This window comes from Aspergillus japonicus (assembly GCF_003184785.1).
Source record: "Aspergillus japonicus CBS 114.51 unplaced genomic scaffold BO86scaffold_98, whole genome shotgun sequence".
Lineage (NCBI taxonomy): Eukaryota > Fungi > Ascomycota > Eurotiomycetes > Eurotiales > Aspergillaceae > Aspergillus > Aspergillus japonicus.
Window position 1 is genome coordinate 46,716 of NW_020291735.1, and position 19,367 is coordinate 66,082.

The window sequence follows — 19,367 nt, forward strand, 5'->3', positions numbered from 1 at the left end:
ATCTCGGGAGGGCTGAATTGGGGCAAGGCTGTCGTGCGGAACCGTCAGCTGGCCCTCCTTCGCTTCTGCCATGTCATCTCCATTCCATTGTACAGTACCCAGCGTAAGCCGTAGTCAATGTTTGTTTTGCGGCACGAGAGATAAAAACCTGTCAACCAGCCAAGGTCCGTCAGCGTTAGCCCCGAGATCAAACCTCTCTCTCCCTCTATAACCAACCTAGACAGTCGTCAAAATGGGCGACCCATACTCCACCTCCACCTCCTCCCCACCCCCACCAGCGCAGCAGCAGCAGCAGCAGCAGTATGACTATGACTATGACTATAACTATAACTACAACTACAACGCCCCGCCGCCTACCTCCTCTTCCTCCTCCGCTTACCACGACCAGTACCCCCAGCACTACGGCCACACCTCGCAATACGATGTATCCCAGATCCCCCGCTCCCATCCCGACGACGCTGGCGGAGCTTTAGTCCCAGCCCCAGCCCCAGATCCGCAGCAGTACCCTGACTACGACCACGACCGTCTAGGCCCGCAATATGAGCCTCCGCCGCCGCCTCTGCCCCAGTCCCACGGGTACGGGATCGGACGGCAGGGGAGTAATGCGGAGTATTAGTGGGTTTCTCCCTCCCCTCTACTGGTTTCCTTTTGGCTGCTTTCTCGCGGGACTGAGTCCCTGGGTTTTGTTTCTCTGCATGGTATCGCGTGGCAGACAGGGATCGATCGCATGGCAGACTTTTAGGGCCAACCCGATGTGTTCGAGATGAAGTACAGCGACTAACAATAGCGAGCGGGCTACTAGCAACCAATCCCACCACGACGACCTCCCCCAGTCCCACAACCCACTACCGTCCCAACGAGACGACGAGGGTGTCGACCCCGAGTCCACTGACCGGGGTCTGGGGGGTGCCATCCTCGGTGGCACCACGGGGTATTACCTGGGCCATAAGAAGAGCCATGGACTGCTCGGGGCGGTGGGCGGGGCGATTCTGGGTAGTTTGATGGAGAATAAATTGAAGGGGGCGGGAAGGAAGGAGGATCATGGTGGTGGTGGTGGTGATGGGGGGAGTACCTACGGTGCTGGGGGAAGTCATTATAGTGTGAGTGACGATGAAAGGGGGAGTCATTATAGTCATGGTCATAGTCATCGGAGTAGTCATAGTCATAGTCATAGTCATAGTCATAGTCATAGTCATCAGCGGCATGAGCATGGGCATGGACATGGGCATCATCACCATCATCATCACCATCGGCATCATCGGCATAGGCATCATCGGAGTTCGTCGAGGAGGAGTAGTTCGAGGGAGGGGGAGGGGAGGTATTGATTGATGGGAGAGAGTTTGGTAGTTGATTGGGTATGCTGTTGGAGATGGGGCTTTGTTTGTGGATGATGAGTATTTGTTGATTTATGGACAGTCCTTGGTGGTTACGCAATTGATTGCTGTTCTTGCCGATGTTCTTGGGGAAGTCTCTTGCTTGAGCGCTTGTCACATAGTAATGGTGGAGAGAAGGGTGGATAAATCTATCAGACCCTGTCAGTGAGTCAGCTTTTCGGTTACATTAAGGTGTACAGCTGCCTGCACTGATACGGTACGGTGCTGTGCTGTGCGGTGTGGTGCGATGATGCCCTGCGGTGTAAGTGCTACCATCTCGCTGGGGGCTTATGTCCGAGGACATCATTCACTTTTTTTATAGTGCCAATGCAGAATGACACCAGCACGGACACATCTTAGCATCGCATCAGGATGATGAAGAGAATGACGACAATGCCGTGTGGGATATCACCATTGTTGCGGCCGGTGCCTTGCAGGAGATTAGCGCCAATTGGACCCTGGTTCGGTGGCTGGATCGGAATCGGGGGGAGAGGGGAACCTCATGTCAAGACCAGATCCATCCAAGATAAGTCCAACGTCGAGATTAGTACAATTGCAAGACAGCAAAGTGTCGGGACATTGAGTAAGGAGTCGATCGTCAGGAGGGAAGCTTCAGACGGGGTCTTGAGACATCTGTCAGTGATTGCGTGGTCGCTGTCAAACAACACGATTCTTGATTTGTATCGGGAGCACTTGTTTCGCCCAGTTGTTAGAGCCGCGATCAAACTCAAACGGAGAATCTGTGGCTGGATGACGTGGAGCTGAAGAAAGCCAGAGGTCATCTTGCGGCTATGAAAGGGATAATCCATGTCATCATACTGCGAAGCGCCCTGTTATGGTTATCGTGTGGAGATCCCGCATTCCATGGAATTAATTCCCCATGGACTGGCTGCCTTGCAAAACGGATCGGATCGGAGCTGGGATAGAGTGGAGGGGCATGGATCCTCCTTATCAGGCTCGGATGATGGTGGCTGAGTGGGATCGACAGTCAGCTGCTGCTGCTCTAAGGAAGGCAGGGGGATGAATTGATGAATTGATCAATTGATCATTTTTGATCGAATGATCGAATTATTCTAATGATAATCACAGTTAGTCAGTGGATGAGTGGTGCCGACCCTTCTCCGAGAACCCAATCAGGGCCAGGCGATAGTCCTATCTATCAAAAGGGACGCCTCGTGACTGCATCCCCAAACGGAGTGTGACTCTTTCCTTCTCCAGTCACTTCTTCGCTTCCTCTTTCGTCAACTATCAGCATTCTCCATTCCCCCTTCTTCTCCTCCTTCTCTTTCTCCCCAACTCCCCTTCTTCCTTCTCTTTCATCCTCACCCTCTCTCACACTCTCTCTCTTCTTAGACAACCATCTTTGTCACTCATTTCCCCGGCTCCACCGTTTGTCTTATCCCGATAGATAGAACCACTACACCACTACAGCCCTATTCCGTCTTATCTACGCCTACGCCTCTTATCATATCAATCCCTCCTCTCAGACAGGCCTCAAGACCGCTGCCCAACTATCAGCACGCTAGAATAAAGACAACCTGATTACCCCAGTCGAATTGTTTTAGACGAGACCATCCAGTCGACCCCATACAATGCCTCCTCCTTTGATACAATACCTGCAACCGGCGCTGCCCCAGCATTGCGAACCAACCTCGCCTTTCCTCGCTGCCATATCCTCCTACCTTCATGTCTGCGTGCCTACTTCGTTAGCCTTGATATCCTCCCTCTTGGGCACTCTCAGCATCATCTCCTGGTTATTCGCACAGCTCCCGCAAATTTACAAGAACATCCAACTCCAGTCGACATCAGGCCTGTCACTCTTCTTCCTGGTCGAGTGGTGTCTAGGTGACGCGTGCAACCTTCTAGGCGCCTTGCTCACCCGACAAGCCGGCTGGCAGGTGATCGTGGCCGGGTACTACGTCTTTGTCGACGTCACTCTCGTCTTCCAATACTTCTGGTACACAATCTATCGACGGGGACAAAACGGCTATGGCACCCTCACCCACTCGCACTATGATAATGGAACGGGAGGGATTCTCGACGGCGTTCCCTTCTCAGAGGACAACTCGATCTCTCAAGTCCCACGTCCCCTGGCGGGCATTCCTGTGTCGAGCCCCAAAGACATGAAGGACCTCAAAGAGCCCACTGTCAGCACCCTGAACGGCCAGTCACCTTCCTACAGCAATGAGAAGTACAGCTCCTCACGCCGCTCCATAATCCGCACCAGCAGCAGTGGGCCTAGTCTGCCCATCGGCTCGCCTCGCACCCTTCTGCTCGCTTCCATGCTGTGTGCCGTGCTCGCCAACGCGGCCCCCACCGAAGTCCAAGCAACAACGACAACATCCGGCCTCTCCCCGCATGCTCTGGAAGTGCTTGGCCGCGTCATCTCCTGGATGTCCACGGTCCTCTATCTGGGCTCGCGGCCGCCCCAGCTCTACAAGAACTACTGCCGGAAGAGCACCTCCGGTCTCTCCCCGCTCCTCTTCATGGCCGCCTTCTCTGGCAACTTCTTCTACTCGGCTTCCCTGCTTACCAACCCCAACGCCTGGTATGACTTCCCTGCCTACGGCGGTGGCGGATGGGCAGATGCGGACGGCAACAACCGAGCGGAGTGGGTGAGCCGGGCCATCCCCTTCTTCTTGGGCGCGTTCGGCGTCTTGGCCTTTGACGGCACCATGGGCGTGCAGTTCCTGGTGTACGGCTCCCGCGACGACGAGTCCATCATGGAGGTCGAGGATCCCAAAGATGGTCGTAGCCACTGGACTCGTGTCCGCGGCTGGATGAGGGGCTGGATCCCCTCGGTGTCATCTTCTGCTGTCGCCACGCCTCGCAATCCCGAGAATCAGGCCCTGCTCCGTCAACATGACCGTGAAAGATACGGGGCTGTTTGAATCTCATGTTACTCAAACCAACCCTTCAGTTATGTTGTATTACACCGCCACCCAGGGTCTCCCCGGCCAAGCCGCGGTCTCGGGACCTGTTTTTCGGCCTATCAGCTGGACACGATCATCACACGACTTTATGCCTATCATCCCCCAACATCTCACATTACACCACATACCCATGTCATCAGCTTGCTCCTCGGGTTTCAGGATATAATGATCTCATTTTTTCGGGATTTGTTCCAAGTTTATCATCATTGGGGGTATTATCACTCCTGCGCGACCCTATCAGCGTACTCATACTCATCCTACCGGCGTTATTGGATTTCTTTCTGGGATCTATTTTTGTCTCTTTTGGAAAGCGAACAGGGCTTATCACATACAACACGGGGGCGCATTGCATTGATTCCACGGATTAGCCTAGCTGGCTTGATCCTTGTTTGCATAAAGGTCGCTCAATCGTTTTCACCTCCCGGTTCCAGTTCTTTTTGCCTTGTTTTTTCAATGTGGTCGAGACGATAGATTCGCTCTCTATTTTCTTCCTGGTCGATCTTAACCTGCTTCTACGCACCATCCTTACAACCATCCATCATACATACATAAGAGCGCGACCAAGGAGAACCTTGGCCAAGCAGATCTCAATATCAGACACTTTCTCATATACATTATTCCAGCTCATTTACCTAATTACTCGGGACTCTCAAACCATTAAACCGATACTTCCTCTAATGAGTATCGATTTGAAATGTCTTAATTCGACTCTTTACCACCCAGATCATTAGCCAACTATAAATCCCAGGCCATTCAAACGTCAGATAATCGCCTGGGTTTCAGATATCTCCCCCATACCTAATATACTTCCTCCAGTGTACTGTGCTCAAGCAAAAGCACCACGATAGTCGATCTCCTACCCACCAAAAAGAAACCCCCAATGAAAGAGTACACAATTGTAGGTACGTATAGAACCAAGAAATCATCATCATCAGAACGAATAAATCAGTCATTCAATTACAAATTCAAACACTATTAAATAGTCCCCGATCCATTTCTCCCTTCGTCTCTGAGACCACAACAAAAACATAAAAAAAAGCATTCGAGCAACCCTTCAGCCTGTGTTCCCTGCGTTTCCCAGAACCCCGCATTTCCCTTTCGCTCGTCGATCTCATTAAGTGTTAGTTTCAGTATAGGTACAGTACAAGTTCAGTTGCTGCGGATAAAGGCAAGGGGGAAAAAAATCTCGAAATCATGTACACAGCCAATGCAATGTCCGTGCAGGAGGTGGAAAACGAACCGAGGAGGCAATGGGTGAAAGAAGAAGAGGGGGAAAAAAAATAAACAGTGTATAAATGGAGTCGGTTCATGAGCGTGATGTCATCCCATGATTTCTCTTGGTTTTCTGTGCATAAGAAGAAAGTGGGGCGGATAAGGACATGAAGTGCAACATTTGTTAGGTTTGCCTAATGATACACGCACAGCTCGTGGTGAGAGAAGAGACTGCCTCCGATCGACCAGCGATACACGGCATTGAAGGACCGGCCGCAAGAAAGCAACCGGCTTGGAAAATGTACCTGAAGACTCTGAAACAATATATGCAACAGCAACCATTTTCACATTGACTGACAGATTTGACTTCCGGACAGGCCAGCAAAGCTCCAAAGCAGACATGGTAACTCCTCCCCGGCAAGAAGAAGATTTATCTAAAACAGAGGCGATTTGACATCTTGTACACCCCGTCTGATAACATCCTCAATCGGCCATCTGGGAGGCACAACCTTAGGAGTCCGCTTGCGGTGCCATGCCTTCTCCATCTCCGGAGGGGGCGTCAGTTCCTCATTCGCTGGTAGAGCACCACCTGCGATTCCCGTGGAGAACTTGAGTTGCAATACGTTGCCAATCTCGTCACAGGCGGTCAAGATACGATCAAGATCTTCCTTAGTGTGGGCGGCCGACACACAGAAACGGGCACGAGACGAGACCAAGGGGGTGGCAGGATAACCCACAACAACAACGGAGATCTTCCGCTTCAGCATCTCGTGGGAGAAGGCGGGCATCTTGGCAGGATTAAAGAGGAGAACAGGGATAATCGGCGAGTCGTCGTGACCATACACTATAAAGCCAAGACGCTTCAATCCCAGGCGCAGATACCGGGAGTTGAAGGCCAAGCGCTGTAGTCGCTCTTCACCCTGACCGGGGACAAGCTCGCCCTGAATCAGTCGCAGTGCCGACATGATTTGAGCCAGGACCGCCGGAGCAGGTGCTTCTCCATAGAACACGCCGGAATTCGTGGCTCGCAGTACATCAATCATGGCCTTATCTGCTGCAATGTAACCACCGTTGGCACCGAAAGACTTGGTAAGCGTGCCCATGAGAACATCTACCTCGTTGGTATCGATACCGAAATAATCACAAACACCACGGCCTCGGGGTCCGACCGCACCGATCGAGTGCGCTTCATCAATGAACAGGTTGTACTTGTAGCGTCTCTTCAATTCGATCAAGCCAGGAAGGTTGCACATGGATCCCTCCATAGAGTAGAGTCCTTCCACCACAACCAGGATCTTCTTCCATGGGCGATGAGTCCGTGGTTGTCCTTGACTGATAGCCTCACGTAGTTTCGCCTCGAGATCGCGCATGTCATTGTGCCTGAACATAGCAATGGAGGCACCGGAAAGGCGGGCACCAAATCGGATGGACGCGTGGTTCAGCTCATCCGAGATGATCAAGCAGCCTTTGTTGACGAGAGCCGGGAAGATGTTCGCGTTGGTTCCGAATCCCATGGAGAAAACCATTGAGGCTTCTTTACCGACGAATTTAGCGACCAAGTCTTCAACCTCAACATGCAGATCTTGCGTGCCGGTTTCAGCACGAGTGCTTGGTGAAGTAATTCCATATTTTCGAAGCGTCGCCTCGGCAATATCAGCACAGGGGCCTTCGGATTGTGCGAATCCAAGGTAATTGTATGAACTCAGGTTCAGTGTATCGGTTGTCGTGCCCGTCAAATAAAAGTGTCGATTGTGGTCGTCCGTGGCCCGATCAATCAGCGTGATGTATCGGCCGGGCACTCCGGTCACCGGTCTTTCGAAACAATCGTTGATGCGTAGCTTGAGGCGGCGCACGTAGAAGTTGTCAAAATCGCTGTTGAGGGCGCCATAGCCATTCCGGGGCTTCAGGTGACGGTAGTTCTCTTCGCGGAACCGCTTTCCGAAGAAATCACGCACATGTCCGAAAGCAATGAGGATAAGGTAACTGATATAAGTAGTAAGGAGATAATAATAGGGCGGCTCGTCCATTATAGGCTCCGGGAAAGGCCCGCCGGGATGTCGGCTGGAATAGCGGTGACTGTGGTGGCCAATGGGTCCGAATTGAGCATGTTGCTTGGCCAGCCGACGAGCCTCTTCGGGCGAAGGGGGCTGGAATAACGTGGTCGGCGGCTCATCCATGTTGGGATTACCCGCGGTTGCCGTCGAAAGAGAGATTGTAGGAAGCGACAGAGAAGCAGAGCTGATCGGCGGTGCGACCGTATTAGAATGAGAGCTTCCACTAAACGACTGAACAGTACTCTGCACAGTCTGAGGCTCAGCCCTTGACTTCGGAGAGGTAGAGAATAGTTGGCTTAGGCGACTAGGTTTCGCGGAGGGCGCCTTGATGGCAATGCCGCCCTTGACGGAAACGGAGGAAGAGAAGGGAGCGTTAGAAGGATCGTTGGTGAGAGAAGGACCGGCAGCTCGACGAGGCATCGCAAGGAAGCAGCCGGACAGAGACACGGAGAATCGTGCGGGTTCGATCGGAGGAAGAGCGCAGTCGGCTGGAGACGGCAAGAACCACCTGGTTGGCAGCACTCCCGATTTTTCGAGTAAAAGAAAGATCCGCTCGCTGGTTTATGTTACCTAGCCGCTTGTTGTCTCCAATTGGTATGAACAGCAAACGGCGTTCGGAGATTGTCCACCTAAATGGCCGTTGAGAACATGGTCAGTGACTTGAGCAATTGAGTGTCGCAAAGCGGCAAGACGATCAATGGGCGCACAGCGCAGAAAAACGAAAGGGAAACAAAAGGGCTTTTGTAAAAGGAGAGCAAAGTGTAAAGAAAGGAGGAATAATTGCGAAAGGTCAAGTTAGGAGAGGCCAGTTAGGAGAGGGGGGAAATGGCGGAGAATCAGAGATGATCGGTCAGGTACTGTACCTTTTGCACGTGGAGCAACAGTGGCAGGAGGCACGGAGCCCTGCAACGAACAAGGTAAAATTAAAATCCTTGAGGCCAGGAGAATCCGCACGAACACTAAACCACCAGAACAGAAAGGAAGTGCGGATGAAGGTGAGGAGGGGAGAAGAGAAGGCGGCTGTTGTTGTAGTAGTGGTGGTAGTGGTGGTGGAGGAGGAGGAGAGGAGGAGAGGAGAAGGTGGTGGGAACGACCGGGTAGAGAGAGAGTAGTCGAGTCGAACAATTCGGGAGGGACTTGTTCCTGAAAAGGTCAGGTCGAGAACTGATCCATGATTGATTGATTGAATCACTGATTTGTGCAGACTGCAGAACTACCACTGGGCAACTTACCCACGGTCATATCAGCCCATTAGGCATTATTAATGAAGAACTAATGAGAATAAACAGATTTAGCGTTCCCATCCTCAGCACGCCCCGATGGGTCCTTTTCCACTTTATTCTTTCTTTTTTGGCTTCTTTTTGATTTTGTATTGCTTTTTTTCTTTTCTTTTCTTTTTTTTTTTTTTTTTTCTTTCCCTTTACTGGATAGTAAGCGGATGTCACGGAGCGGTAATGAAGCGGTAAGTTGGACCCTCGTTCCGGACGTTTCATTGGTTGAACAGCTGGTCAAGTGGTTTTGCCCTGGTAATCTTGTCCGCAAACTTACATGGACGGAGTCAGAACGTACTGTACCGTACGGAGCTCAGTAACAAAATAAGAAAGGGGCAACGCAAGGTGGATGAACTGCCACACTGCACTTCTGTTGTACATAGTACATGGACTTGTAAGCTTGGAGCCTACCCACTCTATATGTATGGTGTACATCCTTGGATGCACGGAGGAATTTCACCGCTACTTAATTCCAGCTTATGCAGTAAATGGGTGGTTGGCTACAACTTCACTCGAGGCTCAACTGGTCAACAGACCACAGACTTATGCAGAATCGTTGCTGCCTCAGGCCAACATGCATGACTCTATACCAACTTACCAAGTTAACTACCGTCTGCTCTGACTACTTGCGCGTCTCCCTAGATTCGGCTTACATTCGCACCTTTGCCCACACAGAGTCATTTCACTGTCTACTTGGATGATGAGTGTCCTTGTTGGCTTTGTTCTTGACTCTGTTCCCCGCTGTTATCCGCTCTCTTCCGCCCCCGTTCCGCCCCGGAATGCCCCATAAAAATGCTCCAGTCGATCTATAAGTATAGTAGCCAGCCAGACCTAGAAATTGAAATACTGGATAATCACCTCAAGGATCCCACTCGTCTATCCTCACTTGTGCCAGTGCCTCCTGATTGGTAAATTGAGTTTAGGTGACAGGCAGCAACCCGGGATTCACTGGAACGGCCACCGCTACGGACCCTCGGTTCTTGACGGCCAAATTTCCCTAGATTTAGACCCATTCCCAGACAGACACAAACTGTCACCTGTTTATCTGTCAGAGGCAAAACACACGACTGGCACAGCCCATGGCTACCAACGGGGATGACTCTAAGGAGCTATGGCGACACTCGTCTCCTCATACCACTCAAATCCATGACTTCATCAAGACCGTCAACAGGGAGCATGTCCTGTCGCTGGAATCATACAACGATCTCTGGGAGTGGAGCATAGCAGAGCCAGCCAAGTTCTGGGAGCAAGTCTGGAATTACACTGCCATTGTGGCTCATCAGCCTTACAGCCGCGTGAGTATCTCCCTGCTGATGCTGATGACGCTTGTGTCACTTCGCGAAGCGGGTCTTCGAGACTGTGCTAATCAGACCGCAGGCCTTGAGTTCAGAACAGCTTCTCTTCCCACGACCTAAATTCTTCGACGGAAGCAAGCTGAACTTCGCTGAGAATCTTCTTTACCCAGCCTCGTCCCCTGACGAGGATGCGGTGGCTGTCATTGCCGCCACGGAATCGGATCGCGAATACGTGTCCTGGAAGGAGCTGCGAAATCGGGTCAGAGAATGTGCCAACGCACTCAAAGAAGCGGGCTTGCAGGTAGGAGACCGCGTCGCTGGGTTTCTGGGAAATCACACAAACACCGTCGTGGCGATGCTCGCAACAACATCGATTGGTGCCTTCTGGACAGGTGTCTCTCCAGATACCGGAGTGCACGCGGTGTTGGAACGCCTAAAGCAGATTGAACCGAAGATCTTGTTTGCCGACAATGCATCGCTGTACAATGGGAAAGTTCACGGCGCAGATGCGAAGCTGCGCGAGATTGTTCCTGGTTTGCCCAAGCTCGAGCTTCTGGTCGTGTTCCGTACCGTCGATTCTTTCGAATTCAAGCTGGAAGAAGTAAAACCGCTGCAAGGCAAGGTTGCTTCTTACGATTCTTTCCTTGCCAATGTCAAAGATGCTGCGGCCCCTCTGAACTTCGCGAGTCTGGAGCCGGATCATCCAGTCTACATACTATATTCGTCCGGCACAACGGGAGCACCGAAGCCTATTGTACACGGTGCTCTGGGAACGCTTCTCCAACATAAGAAAGAGCATGTTCTTCACTGTGATATACGTCCCGGAGACCGAGTGTTCTACTTCACAACCACGACCTGGATGATGTGGCACTGGCTTGTTTCTGGCTTGGCCAGCGGCGCCACCATAGTCCTCTACGATGGCTCGCCATTTCGACCGTTCGATGCTGAAGGTGGCACTGGGGAGATGGCCATGCCGCGTCTGATAGATGAACTGCAAATTAGTCACTTTGGCACATCGGCCAAGTATCTGTCCATCTTGGAGCAGGCATCTCTAAACCCCACCAAGCACCCTCATCGGCCGGTGAGCCTGCAGACATTGAAAGCCATCTACAGCACGGGCTCGCCGCTAGCTCCGTCTACTTTTGAATACGTGTACACAAATATCAAGGCAGACATTATGCTGGGCTCAATTACCGGAGGAACCGATATCCTGTCGCTCTTCTGTGGCAGCTGCCCCATTCTTCCCGTCTACAAGGGCGAAATTCAGTGCCGCTGCTTGGGCATGGCTGTTTCAGTCTATGACTATGCCGGCAACGACATCAGCGCCTCTGGCGAACCAGGCGACCTTGTCTGCACCAGGCCCTTCCCCGCACAACCAGTGATGTTCTGGCCTCCAGGCCCCATAGGGGCGGAGAAATATCGCAAGAGCTACTTCGATGTGTTCGGTCCATCGATATGGCACCACGGCGATTTCGTGCGTGTGAACCCACAGACTGGAGGAGTGGCCATGCTGGGTCGCAGTGACGGCGTCCTGAAACCGGCTGGAGTCCGCTTCGGAAGTGCAGAGATTTACAACATTCTGCTCAAACATTTTGCAGAAGAGGTGGAGGACTCTCTCTGCATAGGACGAAGACGTGATGGGATTGACACCGACGAGACAGTCGTTCTTTTTGTCAAATTGCTGCCGCCTGGGGCGGCTTACGAGGTCATATCGGCGGATCTTGCGGCTCGCATTCAGGCGACAATCCGCAAAGAGCTCAGTCCTCGCCACGTACCGGGAATCGTGGCCGTGTGCCCTGAGATTCCCGTGACGTCCAACGGTAAGAAGGTCGAGAACGCGGTAAAACAGATCCTATGCGGGTTGAACATCAAGATCGGTGCGAGTGTCGCGAATGCCTCTTGCCTGGACTGGTACCGCACCTGGGCGACAGCGAACACCTAGAAGTCGCTGTGTTGAGGATCGCTCGTGGATGATTTGAGTTAGGTGTCGGCGAAGTATACTGTAGGAGAGTAATTAATGATTAGATTTTCTTGTCGAGATCGAGTAACTTTTGCGTGCGTCTTTAGAAATCATGAAGCATTTGCTGCCCGGAACATATCCTTGGCTCGATCTAGATCTTGAATCATTATTAAACACATGACCAACCACCTACGGGCTTTTTTGCCACACAAATGGCACTACTTCGATGCTGCGGACGCAAAATCCTCTCATGATGCCATACCTCTGACAAGGAGATACTAGTGTCAGCAACCGTTTCATGCCCTCAGAGATCGTTGTTGCATTGCTCTCAATCTTGCCCGAGAAATCTTACGGGTGCTCACCGCTTAGATAAGCAACCCCGGCTCGGAGCCCAAATCCTTGCGACGCCTGGCCGTGACGAAACCATTTTCCGGAACAGCAGGCTTCACAAAACCGAGGCAAACACGCAAGTTTTACCTAGACATACTCATTGGGACTCTGCAATACACATACTTGAAGATGCGTCGCTCTGTATTGCGGGCTGTCGAGTCCGCGAAGCCGATTGCTCGCGTGCCTCGCTCAGCTGCGTCGAGAAGCTTTTCCACTGCTACCGACGGGTCGAAGGTACGTTGAGCGCGCAGGTTGGAGTCCTGGTTTCCGGAAATTGCGCAACTAGCAGGCTGACTCGGATTCTCACGCGTTCTGCAGGACCCCGCAGAATTAGATCAGATCACTACCCTGCCGAACGGAATCCGCGTCGCTACCGAATCCCTGCCCGGCCCTTTCGCTGGAGTTGGTGTCTACGTCGATGCTGGATCCCGCTATGAAGATGAGAGCCTCCGCGGTGTGAGCCACATCATGGACCGACTGGCTTTCAAGTCCACCAAGGGACACTCCGCCGATGAGATGCTGGAAACTCTTGAGAACCTCGGTGGAAACATCCAATGCGCCTCTTCCCGTGAGTCGCTGATGTACCAGTCGGCTAGTTTCAACTCTGCAGTTCCCTCGACGCTCGGATTACTGGCGGAGACCATCCGTGATCCCCTCATCACCGAGGAAGAGGTGATCCAGCAGCTGGCCACCGCCGAATATGAGATCGGCGAGATTTGGTCCAAGCCCGACCTCATCCTGCCGGAGCTGGTGCACACGGCGGCCTACTCGAACAACACTCTGGGAAACCCGTTGCTCTGCCCGGCGGAGAGACTGGGTGAGATCAACAAATCCGTCGTGGACAAGTACCGACAAACGTTCTTCAACCCGGAGCGCATGGTGGTTGCCTTTGCCGGCGTGGAGCATGACAAGGCGGTTAAGCTCACGGAGCAGTACTTTGGTGACATGAAGTCCAACAAGCCGGCTCTTTCGGGAACCGGTGTCGAGACTACCTTGTCTCATTCCGAATCGACTCTGGAGGAAGGACAGGTGCCCACAGTCCCTCAATTCACGCCATCTTCAACTGTTTCTACCACACCCCCCACCTCCAAGTCGGGAATTCTATCGAAACTCCCCTTCTTGAAAAACCTCAACCTGTCCGGCTCGCAGAACGATGCCGCATCGCCGCTTGATCCGTCGCTAGTGCAGTCAACGACTCTAGACTTGACTCGGCCTTCTCACTACACGGGTGGCTTCCTCTCTCTACCCCCCATTCCTCCGCCAGCCAACCCTATGTTGCCTCGTCTGAGCTACATCCACCTTGCCTTCGAGGCCCTCCCGATTTCAAACCCTGACATCTACGCCCTCGCTACTCTCCAGACCCTCCTCGGAGGCGGCGGCTCCTTCTCGGCCGGTGGTCCCGGCAAGGGCATGTACTCCCGTCTCTACACGAACGTGTTGAACCAGCACGGGTGGGTGGAGAGCTGCGTGGCGTTCAACCACAGCTACACGGACAGCGGTATTTTCGGAATCTCCGCATCCTGCAGCCCCACGCGCACGACCGAAATGCTGGAGGTCATGTGCCGTGAGTTGCAAGCCCTGACCCTTGACAACGGTTATTCGGCGCTTCAGCCCCAGGAGGTTGAGCGTGCGAAGAACCAGCTCCGCTCTTCGCTCCTCATGAACCTGGAGTCGCGGATGGTGGAGTTGGAGGATCTCGGACGCCAGGTCCAGGTCCACGGCCGGAAGGTGAGCGTCAAGGAGATGTGCCGGCACATTGAGGGCTTGACGGTGCAGGACCTGCGTCGGGTGGCCAGAAAGGTCTTTGGTGGTCAGGTCCAGAACCCTGGCAAGGGCAGCGGAAAGCCCACCGTCGTCCTGCAGGAAGGCGAGCTTGAGGGCTACAAGCTGCGTCCGTTCCCCTGGGGAGAGATCCAGGAGCGGATAGCCAGGTGGCAGTTGGGAAGACGGTAGATTGGAGAATCAACTGGAATGATCATTGAGGCTCCTAGATCAGCGAACCTCAAGGAAAGTATAGCATCCAGGAAAGGATTATTTCCTGGAAGCAGGTTGGGATAGAGCAGGCTTTTACAAAATCTTCACTCTATGTAATTAGATATAGCCTTGAACCTCAATCAAAGTGTACCATAGACGCATCATTTACATCTAGTAGTTTTCTGGGCCATTGAAGGCTGAGAGAACGATTGATTTAGAAAAATGACGATGAATAATGCATGGGCGGCGGCCAGCTCCTTACCGCTTTGAGTTCGTTTCCGCCCGGGAAAAAAGTTGGAACGGAAGTTCGAAGCCGGCGGCCGCCTTCAATCTCCGTTCTGCTCCTCTATCCAACTTCCTACTCACTCACCACCGTCTTCATCTTCACGACCCTCGCGCTCCACCTTCTATCGCAATCCAACCTACACCGTTCATACTCCTCAAACGTCACAATGGTCAAGCTCACCGAGGTCGAGGACGAGCACTTCGCCCAGGAGAAGCCTCAGCCCAGCAAGCACAACGTCCTTCTTGCCTCGGATGACGAAGAGGAGGACGATGACTACACTGACACCGGTACGTCCACCTTTCTCAAAACCCATCAAATATCGTTCCAAGAGGCGACGATCGCAATCAAAAATCATCCCTCCCGCGACCCATCCCGAATCAATCACCATCCGTCCATATCCCATCCATCCATACATCCATCCATACGCGACCATCTTGTTTCGCAGCCACGCACCCTAAACCCCAGCTCTACATTTCCCATCCATCCTCAACCTCAGAACAATCCATGCATGAAGCCCATAACAAACCGGCCAGCATCGCAAATACTGCTTCCTCAAAAAACAGAACCTCAACTGACATCCTACCTCTTTTCGCTGCACTACAGAATCCGAGATCTCCACCGAGTCCTACGAAGAGCTCGAGAGCGAGAGCCTGTACGACCGCATCTACGCCCTGAAGGACATGCTCCCGCCCTCCGCCCGCCGCTCTCTCACCTCCACCGTCAACACCGTCACCTCTTTCACAAAGTCCAGCGTGACGTTCAGCGGCAAGGCGCTGTGGATCATCAGCACCAGCGCGTTCCTGCTGGGTGTGCCGTGGGCTCTGGCCTACGCCGAGGAGGAGCAGTACATCCAGATGGAGCGCGAGCAGGGCATGATCAAGGGTGCTAATGAGGTATGCTTTTTTTAATTCCTGTCATTGTTGTTTTCGTCTTGTGGGGGAATGGATTTGGGCTGGGAAGGATTTGAGGAAAGACGGGTGAAAGATTCTCTTTTTTCTGTCTAGGTCTCTTTTGAAACCTCGAGGATCGCTCTCCATGAAGTCCTTATGCACATCATACAAACTGAGACTGCGATTGCATCGCCCGATGCGAGGAAGAACCGAGAATGGATGCTAACTTTCCGCGCGTACAATAGATGCTCACCCCCGGCGCTGCCCCCGCCGAGCAGCAGGCCCAGCCTACTCTGTAAATGCCCAGAAATTCAAAAATAAAAAAGGAAACATTCTCCGTCGCCGAAGGCGCCAAAGAGAAAAGATCGCAACAGCTTGGTTGAGGAAGTGGATCGAAGAACACCAGATTTTACTTGATGCGATGAAATCGCTTTTTATCCTCGTCACCTCCATCCCATTCCGCTCCGTGTTCCAACAAGACCTGAATGGAACTCCGGGATTGCTGGGCAGACCACAAAAAAAGTTATATACACTGGTACAGAATGCCTGGGCCTGTGTTCCCCGGCCCGGGGCAATGAAGAACCACGGTGTTTTTCTTCTTTTCCACTTTCCCTCACATCTGTTTGCTTTTCGGAAATCTTTGGCTTTGCCTTCAACTTTGGTCATCCGTCTCCACCCTCCCGTTTCCTTCCTTGGGCGATGTGTGTTGTATTTGTATAACCGGTTTCTCTTTTTCTCTTGTTTGTTTTGTTGATGTGTCTACTCCTATCACTTCTTCCTTTATTTTATTTTTTGGGGAACTCATGTTTCTAGATTTTCATGAAATGTGAATGATTTCAAGATCTGGTACTTTTGAGGGGTATATTGTGGGCGAGAGGTATGGATACGCCTCAGTCTTGTCTTAAGATGTAGGATTATTTTATCTGCGTGGACATCATTGGGGAAGTGGACGGAAACAATAAGATGGTGATATTGAAATACAACATAAGCAAGCAGGGTATCATGAAAAATGACGGTATAAAAAAAGGCTGCAGCAGAGATCCCTAACCTGGATAGGAAAGAAAAAGGACCCGAGTATGCACAGATGAGAGTGTCGAGGCGAGTGGAGGTGAACGCCTCTCTGGTTGATCTGCCTCAATCTCATAAAAATAGTCTTATGGGAATAGTGTCAAAGACAACTGAAGCAGCACGAGAAAGGGCCCTCGGCCCAGAAATGAAGGGGCGCTGGCTGGCTGGTTGTATCGAGCGATGAAGTGGGAAGGTTTCTCGAACCCAGACTGCAACAAAGCACTCGCAGCTTATCCGAGGGACTGAGAAATCACCGTTAGCAAGAGTCTCCAGACTTAATGGGAGTTTTCAAGGGTTGCTGGGCTGCACATACACTGGTTTCGCGGGCGGTCCGCAGATCGATGTGGAAATCCCGCCAGAGTTTCTTGACCTCGCCCTCCTGGACCATCTTCTCCACCGCCTTGATGGCATACTTGGTTTGTTTGCGGTGGCTCCAGTGGCTGCGCTCGAGGATGCGCGTATCGGACAGGTAGCCCTTGAGGCGCAGGTGGTCGGTCACCCACTCGTTGAGGCGAAAGCGCCAGTGGGTGAGGGTGTGGGCCAGATTCGCTTTGGTTTTGCAGTGTCTGAACAGGGTTGTTAGTGGGTGTATTTGCTGATGATTCTGGTAAAGAAACATACCGTCCGAGGTAGAAGCGCGTATTCTCGTCAGGCAAGATGTTTCCGTCGCGGTCTCTTTCGCGGCTGTCGCTTGGTTCGTTGTCGGATTGCTCCTCCTCCTCCTCCTCATCGTCATCATCATCACTGTTCTCATCCTCGAGAGGTTCCAGCGTATCCAAAGCGTAGGCTTGGCCGTAGAGCTTGATGTCAAAGGACGCCGGGTGGCCAGAGCGCTTGCACGCGTCGCACGGGTGGTTATCGAAGGTCGGATAGGAAGTCACTTCCATATGTGGTCGTGCCAGCAGTGCGCGGCGGAACTCGGCCGTCCAGACTGACGAGACCAGCTGCGATCCCGTGCGGCCCTTGACTTCGTCCTCGAGTTTGCTGAAAGCCAGTTCGTAGACTGGACTCGAGCGCGGAAAGGCTGGGTTCAGCTGGTTGTGCACCATCCATTCCACCGCGTCCTGGAAGTAATCTTTGAGTTGCTTGTAGGCGTGGCGGGTGAACTCGAAGGGCATTTCTTCGAGGCCGCCGGGCGCACCCAGTAGATCGTCTTCGTCCTGCAGGACGAAGTCATCCTCGTAGCGGTCCAAGTCGTCATTGCCGGCAATGGATGATTCGACATCGCTGTCGTCGTTTCTGCTAAGCGATCGGTGCTTGATGGCGGCCGCGGCTTGTTCCCTTTCCGCTGCGCTCTCGTTCTCCTCGGCTTCGCGTTCGTCTTCCTCCCCGCTCTCTCCTGCATCAACCTGAGATTCTTCCTCGTCCGATTCAGGCTTGCCTGCTCTGCGACGACGCAGAGCTTCCAGATGTTGCTGTCTTTGGGCTCTGGCGGAGTTTGCGAGACGGCCTCTGGTCCTGGTTTCCCTCACCACTGTAGCAGATGTCGTTAGTAGACTGTCGGATCCGGGAGAGAAAGAGAAAGCAGTACCTGAGTCTTGTAGAGCTTGGAGGTCCTCCTCAATGTCCAAGTCATCCTGGTCTCTGGCGCGACGCGGCGTCCGAGGCGTAGTGGGCAAATCATCGTCGTCGTCGTCGTCGTCGTCGTCGTCGACCTCTTCGACAGGCTGAGAAACAGTGCCCCGCCTTAGCTTTCGGCGAGGTCTGCTGACGATCTCATCACCGTCGCTGTCGTCTGATATGACTTGTAGAGATGGCTCCCTGTCGAAAGCCTCTTCTGATCTCTTTCGCTTCAGCGACGTTGGGGCAGATCGTTTGCGCGCGCTGCGAGTCATGTCGATGTCACTTTCACTATCCTGCTCTGGTGTGACAGCACGGTCGGGCGTTTGGTTTGAGTCTCCTGTTTGATTCCAATCGAGGTTAGCAGATGTCAAGTCATTCAGTCCATTCGTCCATAGAGCATACCTTCGTGGTCCGTAGGAGAATTCTGTCGGGCGGGTTGCTTTGACTTCACCGCATCCGACTCGTTGGCCTCATCTTCAGCTGACTTCTCCCTTTTGACTGACACAGAAGTCGCATGCCTTGGACCCTTCTTCCGCGAAGACCTGCGAGCGGGTTTCTGCTCCTCCACCGGTTGCGCCTCTTCCCCCTCGTTGTCAGACGTCTCCTCAACTTTCACAACCGAAGCCGGCGGCTTCTTCGCGCGCTTGCTGCTTTTCTTGCGGGCCGATCTCGAAGCGCGCTCCTGCTCCACCACCGAATGCGACTCACTCTCATCGTCAGATGATGTCTCAACCTTCACAACGGGAGCAGCAGGCGACGCCGCCCGATCTTTGTCCTTCTTATGCGTAGATTTGCGTGCGGATTGGTTCTTCACTGCCTTCGACGACACGGACTTCTTGTCTTTCGCTGGCGTTTCGACTTTCTTGACAAACGGTGACGGCGAGGCGGTGTCTGGCCTGGGGCGACTGGAGAGAATGGTGGGTTTGGAAGGATGCGAATAGCGGAGGGTGGCCCGGCGGTCCCTCTCGCCGTCCGAGGCGGTCTCATTCTGGATGGGAGAGGAGCCTATTGGGGCGAAGGCGAGTCGCGTCTGCTTCTTCTTGCCATATGTGCGGGGCATAGGGGATAGATGCGATGCGATTTGGGAGGGAAATGGTG

The 19,367-nt window shown here is 52.9% G+C and overlaps 8 protein-coding genes across 8 annotated transcripts; 5 read left to right on the top strand and 3 right to left on the bottom strand.

The window, feature by feature from the left end:
* Positions 1–232: 232 nt before the first annotated feature.
* On the top strand, positions 233–616 carry BO86DRAFT_404614 (uncharacterized protein; the record flags this gene model as incomplete). The annotated part of the gene is made up of 1 exon (XM_025674031.1): positions 233–616. One exon carries the CDS (start codon positions 233–235, stop codon positions 614–616), a length of 384 nt encoding a protein of 127 aa, XP_025522376.1.
* Positions 617–1,734: 1,118 nt separating this feature from the next.
* Positions 1,735–2,374, bottom strand: BO86DRAFT_393374 (uncharacterized protein; the record flags this gene model as incomplete). The annotated part of the gene is made up of 1 exon (XM_025673001.1): positions 1,735–2,374. A coding segment is annotated over exon 1 (304 nt), but the record flags the coding sequence as incomplete, so codon positions are not given.
* A 396-nt stretch (positions 2,375–2,770) lies between these two features.
* On the top strand, positions 2,771–4,673 carry BO86DRAFT_250818 (PQ-loop repeat-containing protein). Its single transcript, XM_025667181.1, has 2 exons — positions 2,771–4,445; positions 4,548–4,673. The coding sequence occupies exon 1, from the start codon at positions 2,966–2,968 to the stop codon at positions 4,262–4,264; it is 1,299 nt and encodes a 432-aa protein (XP_025522378.1). The 5' UTR covers positions 2,771–2,965; the 3' UTR covers positions 4,265–4,445; positions 4,548–4,673.
* A 1,279-nt stretch (positions 4,674–5,952) lies between these two features.
* Positions 5,953–8,829, bottom strand: lcb2 (putative serine palmitoyltransferase 2; the record flags this gene model as incomplete). The annotated part of the gene is made up of 4 exons (XM_025677380.1): positions 8,805–8,829; positions 8,531–8,715; positions 8,436–8,475; positions 5,953–8,060 (listed from the first exon to the last, which is right to left on the bottom strand). The coding sequence occupies exons 1-4, from the start codon at positions 8,812–8,814 to the stop codon at positions 5,953–5,955; spliced, it is 2,343 nt and encodes a 780-aa protein (XP_025522379.1). The 5' UTR covers positions 8,815–8,829.
* A 1,093-nt stretch (positions 8,830–9,922) lies between these two features.
* BO86DRAFT_404617 (acetoacetate--CoA ligase family protein) lies at positions 9,923–12,080 on the top strand (the record flags this gene model as incomplete). Its single annotated transcript, XM_025674032.1, has 2 exons — positions 9,923–10,138; positions 10,221–12,080. The coding sequence occupies 2 exons, from the start codon at positions 9,923–9,925 to the stop codon at positions 12,078–12,080; spliced, it is 2,076 nt and encodes a 691-aa protein (XP_025522380.1).
* A 280-nt stretch (positions 12,081–12,360) lies between these two features.
* Positions 12,361–14,618, top strand: BO86DRAFT_349266 (mitochondrial-processing protease subunit alpha). The gene is made up of 2 exons (XM_025669346.1): positions 12,361–12,722; positions 12,807–14,618. Exons 1-2 carry the CDS (start codon positions 12,618–12,620, stop codon positions 14,439–14,441), a joined length of 1,740 nt encoding a protein of 579 aa, XP_025522381.1. The 5' UTR covers positions 12,361–12,617; the 3' UTR covers positions 14,442–14,618.
* A 325-nt stretch (positions 14,619–14,943) lies between these two features.
* BO86DRAFT_393381 (mitochondrial import receptor subunit TOM22) lies at positions 14,944–15,918 on the top strand. Its single transcript, XM_025673002.1, has one exon. The coding sequence runs from the start codon at positions 15,429–15,431 to the stop codon at positions 15,654–15,656; it is 228 nt and encodes a 75-aa protein (XP_025522382.1). The 5' UTR covers positions 14,944–15,428; the 3' UTR covers positions 15,657–15,918.
* A 1,044-nt stretch (positions 15,919–16,962) lies between these two features.
* BO86DRAFT_325611 (uncharacterized protein) lies at positions 16,963–19,329 on the bottom strand (the record flags this gene model as incomplete). Its single annotated transcript, XM_025668533.1, has 4 exons — positions 16,963–17,272; positions 17,328–18,180; positions 18,238–18,467; positions 19,097–19,329. 4 exons carry the CDS (start codon positions 19,327–19,329, stop codon positions 16,963–16,965), a joined length of 1,626 nt encoding a protein of 541 aa, XP_025522383.1.
* Positions 19,330–19,367: the final 38 nt, after the last annotated feature.